The 8,664-nt window shown below is 29.8% G+C and overlaps 1 protein-coding gene across 1 annotated transcript; it reads right to left on the bottom strand.

The window, feature by feature from the left end:
* LOC105160815 (LOB domain-containing protein 15) lies at window positions 3,278-4,670 on the bottom strand. The gene is made up of 3 exons (XM_011078308.2): window positions 4,580-4,670; window positions 4,154-4,412; window positions 3,278-3,865 (listed from the first exon to the last, which is right to left on the bottom strand). The coding sequence occupies exons 1-3, from the start codon at window positions 4,591-4,593 to the stop codon at window positions 3,467-3,469; spliced, it is 672 nt and encodes a 223-aa protein (XP_011076610.1). The 5' UTR covers window positions 4,594-4,670; the 3' UTR covers window positions 3,278-3,466.

The raw sequence follows: 8,664 nt of genomic DNA, 5'->3' as shown, positions 1-8,664 counted from the left end.
AAATTAAATTAACGACACCTCATTAAAATGCACATGAGGCCAGTTTGGGAGAGAAAATTGGCCCTTCTTCCCGCTTATATGACCGGTGATTGGTTCTATAAGTGAGAGAATACATAGTGTTTTGATTTATTTTTTGAGTATTTTGTGGAAATAGAAAGGGAAAAATAAAAGTAAATAAGTGTGGATTTGAGATGTGTGTGTATGTTTGGATTTATTTTTGGAGATAATCTAAAATAAGTGTTATATGTTTGATATTGTGTTTTGGGAGATAAAAGTCACTGTTCATTGACAAATTATGTCTTTTTCATATATATTAATATATATATATATAAATGTTGTATGTTTAATTTAGTATTTTTTAAAAATAAAAATTATTATTTATTGTTAAATCACGTCTTTTTATATTATATTTATATATAAATGTGTGTATATATAGAAAACCCAAAATAGAATATTTAGTGTATAATATTTATTTTTTTTATACAAAAGTTAATACAACATTGTGTAGTAATAAATAATAAATATTAATATCAATATTCTTAATAGCAATAATGATAACGATTTAACAAATCTATCAAAAATATCGAAATATATACACTCATTTTTTTAAAAATAAAACTCGTCTTTTTAATAAATTAAATTATAATATGATACCAGTAACTCCCACTAGAAAAAATAAGATTTCTCGGCAACTATTAATTATTATAGTCAAAAAAATAAAATCATAATAAATACAAATCAATCACAGCTTCGCAAGAATCACTAATCGTTGTTTCTGTAAGTGTGGCCAAAACATTGGTCATGATTTTACCATGATCAATGTTTTGGCTATGACTAAAAGTCACGGCAAATATTGACGATTAATCGTAGTAAAAATTTAAATTTTTACTTTAATTTTATTTAATCATGATTAATATATAATATTAATTTACAACGATTTTTAAATCGTAGTTATTCATGATGCAACAAAAACTAAATTTTTTGTTTTTTTGGGCAGTATGTGAGTTATTATTTTTACATTCAAATTTCAACAATATAAACTTACACAGTGCTCACTCGTCCTTAATTCTGATGTAAAACCCTATATTTGTAATAAACTGAAGTCGTCATTATTTGGCAAAATCTTAAAGCATTTCTACGCAGAGTATTCAGAGATCATGCTACCAATCTCACTCTGCCAAAACTTGGCAATATATCAAGCTCCCAACACTAATTTCATAAACTATTTTCTATGAACATGTGTATCACTAAGCAATCTATGATAGAGACACTTCGATTTTTCACTATTTCTTGAATTTATTTCTCTCTCACTAGCTAGCTAGAAGGATTATGATTTTTTTGTTACGATTAATTATTATGATTATAAAAAGAAAATAATCGAGACGAACACTAATTAACACGTTTTGCAATAGTTATTAGTCATTATTTCTGCTGACAAATTAAGGTAAAATATTAGAATCATGACGAACGTTTATTAATCATAATCGAAACTTAAATTTTCACATTGATTTTATTTGATGGTTGTGGATTTGCCATAATTTTTAAGTTGCATGTCTAACACTGCAGATGATCATCTAATTAGATAAATTAATTAAGTGAAAATTTCAAAAGTGGTTTTGTGTTTCTTTGGAAGTGCTCAAAGATGAGATTTTGGGAGAATAAAATCCAAAAAGTATATAATATTAGTAATTAAATAATTAGTGTATACATACATATATATATATATATTATTATAATTATCGTACAAAATTAAGAAATCCATAGGAAATTGTGTGAAGACAAGTAAGATGCCACAAATTGAAGCAATCTGGACATTGGACCAAATTGAGTCACCATCTCCATGTGGAGAGATGTTGAAGTTATTAGTCTTCTTTCCCAATAAGCCCTTCTTTAATTAACAGTGTATAATTAATTAATTAATTATACTTTCATTTTCCTCCCCTACTACACTACTTAGCTAGATCATGTCTGCACGCCAAAGAAATATGTTTGAATACTACAAGGTATTTAGCTGTCAAGAAAGGGTTACATTGCTATGTTTGTTTGTACACTTGAATGCATTTTTGATCCCATAATTTAGTTATTTGGTATTTTTAATCCTTTAAGATTTTAGAGTAGAATTTTTATCTTAAATTATTTTAATTTTTGCAATTTTCAGTTCCTTTTCGCTGAATTTTATCCTTATCACTGGAAAGATGCATTGTGGATCTTATTTGATTTTTTAAAATTTAGGTTATTGTTCATATTGGCTCATTTTTTTAGTATTTTTATCCTTAAATTTTTTAAAATAATATTTTAATCCGCAATACTCTTTAGTTTTTGCAATTTTGATTATTTTTTCAATCAGAATTCACTCATTCTCGTTGGTGGAGGTGAATACTTATGTAAAAAATGACTGATACTAATAGAACATCTAGTGATTGATTGATAAGGGGCTGGCTCAATTTCATTGACGGAAAACAATTTTTACATGTAAATTTAAATTAAATTAACATTCCCCTGCCCTTTTAGAATTCTTAAAACATTTGTATTAATATAGATTTTGCCCTCCAAAGTAAAAAATACTAACTATTAATCCTCTTAAGAACATCAAGATTTTATATATCTATATATCTATATATATAAGGAATAATAATCCTATAAGCAAAAGGAGGTTGCTGATAGTGCAATTCTAGCTAGAATCAAACATCCTAACCCTTCTTAAACTAAAATATTACCTAGTAATCTCTAGTATCCTAAAACATACTAAGTTACACTATTTTTTTTCTAAAATAGTCCTATATATTTATCACTGGCTAAAACCCTTGGTTTTTATTTAATTCCCATTAATTTAAAAAGTATATATATAATTTGCCTAAAATTCTTTCAATTGAATTTATTGAGATTTCTTACTAGAATGAATGAGCTCAAACAAAATTTAAAGTAACTGGTGATATATACAATATTGCTAAAATATACATATATATAATATTACTCAAAGTTTAATTTATTTTTGGCCTACATGATGAAGATGCAGAAACTTACCTTTTAGCCTTCCCATGCACACCTAACCTCGCCGGCCGGAAATTGCTTTCGCCGGAAACTGCTTTCCGTCCAAACAACTTCACAAACATTAATTGCTACGGTACATATATATATATATATATATATATATTGGTGATTAATTTGGATTAAGGGTACATGTTGACAAAAAGAAAATAACATCAAATTTACAATGCATATATATATATAAATATATATGTGTGTGTGTGTGTGTGTGTGTCTGTATATATAGTAAATTAAAAAGAATTCAACACGAAGATTTGGTTTATTGCAAGTATATATAAATGATACAAAATTTATAAATAGCTCAATTATATAATTAACTATTTTGAAAAGATACCAATAATCTATTTTATTCCTCAGTAATTAGCCTTCCTCGAGATTGAGAATATGCGGTGAATAATGTAGAAGGCTGTGAAATAATTTAACCAAAATAGGTGATATTTTCAGTTGAGATTGCGGTGAAGTCAGCAGCAGTAGATGTAACCGGGGTGTAAATGGGGGAGGACGAGGGCGTTAGAGGAAGCGAAGGAGGAGGAGGCGGTGGTGGGGGTGGAGGGAGCGGCGTGGGTGGCGGTGCAGCAATCGAGACGGCCCCGGACGAAAGCAGTGTTACATGAGAAGTTGGAAGCATACTGGTTTCCCTATACTTGTACTTCAAAATCTCAGCCCTCACAGCATTTAATTCTGCTTGTAGAACTTGAACTTGCTGTTGCAAAGCAGAGATTGCTCCCATGCAACCATAAACTGGATCTCTTAGCCTTACGTTTGCCTCATAAACAAGACTATTTGCAGCATCTGCTCTTTGGCTTTCAGGAACCTCCTGTAATGAATATAACAACATAAACGTATGAAATTACTTAGAACAATTTGAACATAAATGTTTCGGTTTCAGGAGGGTTTTTCTCGTTGAGTCTGTATGATTTACTTTACTTCCGATCATTCTTTCATACCAAATTAACGCGTACCAAACTAGTCTAATACACGCGTGTACTTATGCTTTTCTTTCTTTTAACACTTTTACTTTTCACCTCAACCGCCAAATTTAAGATGAACGCAAGAGAATTTATAAGGACGATGATTAAGAATTAGGGTTTATGTATATGGATACCATTAGCATCTTGGAGACGTTGCTCGCGCCAAAGACTTTGTGAACGGAGGCGAACTTCTGGGGTTCATGAGGTGAGAAATAAGGAGAAAAGGGGCATTCTTGAGCGCAACGACGTCTCAAGAGCTTGCAGGCGGCGCAAGGGGTGATGGTGTTTAGGGTTCCGGAAGGCCCCAACATATGTCTTCTTCCTCCCATCTGATGAGGAAAGGCATCGGATTCTCTCTTGATCTTCTTGCCTATCTCCTGATCAAGTCTCTCCCTGCAAAACCAAATTCCTCCAATCAAAATTTTAATATTGTCAAGAAAATATATATATATATATATGAAGCCTACAAATATAGCCAGTTCAATTTTACTACTACTTCAAAATTTAGAACTTAGTTTCTCTGGAAATCTAGTTAGACCAGCGTAGTTCAAATTGTATACCTTTCTGTGGACATTCAGGCATACTACCTGTTAATTGAGAAAACAAGAAGAGGAGAGAGAGAGAGAGAGAGAGAGAGAGAGAGATGGAAGAAACAAATATAGGAGGATAAGAGATAAGAGTGCTTAAAAGGCAAGATAAAAAGGAAAAAGATTGTCCATAGTTTCTCAAGAAACCCCCAAAAAGATATGATTAATTAGGAACTGAAAATGAGGTTTAAAGTTCCTTTCTACATTAGCAGTTTAATCTAGGGCCCTAGCTCTTCTTCATGTACGAGGATTCATCATTCATTAAAATAAAAAAAAAAAAAATCGTATGCACTTTTTCATCCATTATAATTAAATGACTAATATTAAATCATTGTAGACCAATATTATTTCTAATAGTCAAATAAAACAATATAAGAACTTTACGTATTAACCAAATTTCTTATAATTTTTAACTATGGCTGATATTTTAATCTCGCCCGAAGAAATATTGGCTAATAGCATAATTTTAATTACAAAGAAAGGGTTTAGTTAGGATTTTATGAAAATTAATGCCAGCTTTCTCATGTACGATCCTCACGTGTGAGTCTTCACCTGTGTTGACTTCCGGAACAGGACTGGTTGTAGTTTCATACACATTCTTAATTTGATTTTCCTTTCCACTTGATGCATGTGGACTTGCTTCTTTATAAGAGACAAGAAACGCAGAAATCCCTTTAAAAAATGGTCCAGCGCTGTTAATATTTGTACTCATTGCACCAAAGGTTGTACTTTTGATGAATGTAAGTGATTATCCATAGCATTATAACCAGCTTGAATGACAGAAAATACCTCATTTTTACCTTATGTCAATTTCAAGAATTTCTTTTATGAACCCACACTAAAAGAAATAAGTTATTCCCTATGCTTAGAGTTTGAAATATGGATGCAAAAATATAAATTCTGATCACGATTAATCAATAATGATCATGGTTTCACTTACGAGCAAAACATTTGTTAATTATAATTCTAAGTTGAGATTAATCTCACATCATCAGTAATTTTCACAGAAAATGATGGGGCACCATCAAGATAAACTGAGTTATTTTCACATCTCTGACTAAATATAGCACGTTGCTAGTCCATTTGCGACATCTCACCTAAAGTGTTCCAAATGATAAGTTTCGAAACTAAGAAGTTTACACCCTTAATTCTTTTAATTAGTTCTACTACTTTAGGGGTTTTTTTTTTTTTTTCTTTTTTCAAACTGACGCAGAGACATGATCTAGCACGTGATAATAATTTTGATTTTATTATAAATATAAATTAATTTTAAGAACTTAATAGTAACAAGATCGTTTTGTGTAGAATAATTATCACTTAATATAATATTAATTAATTAAACATTAAGTAACATTGTTATTTCAATTTCTTGTCACTAATTAATATTCTCTTTTGCTTTCGTGTTGTATCGAGAACATATTTACCTAATTAGTCAACCTAAACCTTATTAAGGTTGAATGCAAAAGGACCCATAATTAAGAAAAGACTATGTCAATTAACATAATTAATTAATTCTAAGCACACCTGAGAAAATATGGCTTTTCCCTATATTATTAATTTACTATAATTGAAAAATAAAAAATTACGACGAATACTAATTAACAACGAGTGCTCAACAGCTAACTAGTAACATTAGTTTCTGCAAGTGAGACTTCACATTAGCTTCAACTAAAAACTATACCAAATATTTTGGCAATGGATACGTAAAATTATAGTGAATGTTAATTAATTAATCATGACCAAAATTTATGTTTTCGCATCAGTTCCTTTTCTACATTTAAAAATTTTCAAAAAGTGAAAAACTAAAAATATTGAATTTATATTTTATGAGACTGAAAGTATGATTTGGCGAGGGATGATTGGAGGAAAGAGAGGTAGTAGTTTTGCTTGGGTGTGAATGGTGTGGAAGGTTGTTTCAAGGGTGGGTGGTGATGTAGGGAGAATAAAGAAAAGGGGGTATGTATGGAGTATACATTAAAACTATGCATAATTTTGCTTATACTTTAAGGAAATGACACCATGGATTCTTGTTTGACCCGTATTTTAAGGCAAATAACCCGGCCCGTTGTTCAGAATATCTCAGTCCACAGGCCTGCTGCGTTCTCCGTCCTGCCGCTGGCGGCCAACCTGTGTTTCTCCCCAATCAAAATTGCCTCATGAGTGTGTGTTGTGTGTGCATGCAATGTAATTTAATTATATATGTGGATACAAATTATTAAATGTGACGTATAAATTATTTTTCATATGGAAACCCTAAATTCCATTCTTGGGGTTTCAATACTTTGGTCTTGGAAGTCCAAATCTTAGCTGTGTGTTTCAATATTTTACCAAAATTATTAATGATATCTTAATCTAATCATTAAGCTCAGTTGAAGTTACATGAATAAATTCAAAATCATTTAAAAAAACAATAATATTAACTAAAATATTAATGAATATGGCTAAAAGTCATAGTAAATAATTATTATAACCACAGTAAAATAAAATCGACGCAAAAAATTAGTTTCTCCATCATAAAAAAAGTTACTTGCTACAACTAAGAGCCATGGTTAAAAGTCATGACAAATGTTTTAGCCACATTCTCGCAAAAATCATGATAAATAATTAATCATTGCGTTGTCGTGATCAATAACTATTTGCTACTGCTAATTATTATTAACCATCATAATTAGTCATAATTAAAATAAATTGCATAATTAAATACTAAAGACAAAAAACAATCATGTGACTATATTCTTGCAAGCTATGTTATAGGCTGCTCACTCAATGTCACGTTACTCTGCATTTACACACCAACTGATCTCAAAGGGTATCTGTTGAAACCAGGCCAAATTTAATTAGCAAAAAGCTCTCATAATTAATAAATTATGAATTTGATTTTTATCCGAATATGAATATTAATCAATTGTAATAAAAGTTATTAATTAATAATACATATTTAATATTTATAATTGATGTATATTGTTAATAATCAAAATTTATTATATAACTGAAGTCGATTTATTAAAAAAATATTATTTTATCATATCTAAGCTAGTCAAAGAGAAATTCTAACTTGAATTGGGTTTGGACAGGCCGAAACCAATTATATAGCAAATGTAATACACTTATCGTGTATTGGTGTACAGTTTATAAAGAATGACCAATTATATAATAAATATAATACACTCACTTTGTAATTGATTTGATTCGATTAAACCTGATTTGGGGAGTGAGGGAGAGGGGGAAAGAATTTGTTTGGGAATTATTTAAAGTTTGAATAAGCAACAAAAACATTCTAAGTCTTTGGGGGGTCAAACTAGTTAGAAGCATACATTGAAACCAACCACCTGAATTTGAAATATAAATAGGAAGAAACTAATTAATTTTAACTATCATTTTCATCCGTCTTTGCTTCTTAACATTAATCATTTATGCAAAGAGTAAGGAGGCTGTTTATGATTGACCTAATTCCATCACTAATTGACCTGGTCAATCTATCACAGGTAGACTTAGTTGTGTCATCATGTCCACCTCCAAGAACCCTGAGGAGGAATGTATTTTGTTGATGGTGGGAACGAGGTCATGTACCTTTTTTTTAATTCATTTTTTAAGGATTATTATATTGATCAGTACATGTAGTTGTTGGTTATTAATGTAAATATTATTAAATTGTGATAGTCATATGTAAATTGGTATAACTATTTGTGACTGAAATTTATAATATAATTATAATTGATTTATTTTTTTAAAAAAAAAGAAAGAAAAAAATAATGAGTAAGGTTAGTTTTCATTATGTGAAGTGATCAAAAGTGGGATTATATATATATATCTTTTTGGTCATATATAAGGGATAATTACACCGTAATTTTCTGAGGTTCAATATAATTATATATAGATTTTTTGTGATTTGAGAAATTATATTATACAATACCGCTGATATTTATTTCCTTCTAACATATAAAATCCGTTTGTTAGTAAAATTCACAGAATTTCACTAGAAGAAAATGGCTCCTACAAAAAATTTTGATGCTAAAATCAGCATCGAACCAATTAACAAACAAAATTATCATTGCTAA

Source organism: Sesamum indicum, linkage group LG4, assembly GCF_000512975.1.
Source record: "Sesamum indicum cultivar Zhongzhi No. 13 linkage group LG4, S_indicum_v1.0, whole genome shotgun sequence".
Lineage (NCBI taxonomy): Eukaryota > Viridiplantae > Streptophyta > Magnoliopsida > Lamiales > Pedaliaceae > Sesamum > Sesamum indicum.
The sequence above is the reverse complement of the archived record's forward strand: the minus strand, read 5'-3'. Positions and strand labels throughout refer to the sequence as shown.

Excerpts from the sequence above, each read along its gene's own strand:
- LOC105160815 (XM_011078308.2), bottom strand. Across the intron at positions 3,866-4,153 it reads ACGTCTCCAAGATGCTAATG|GAGGTTCCTGAAAGCCAAAG; the intron begins GTATCCATATAC and ends TATTCATTACAG.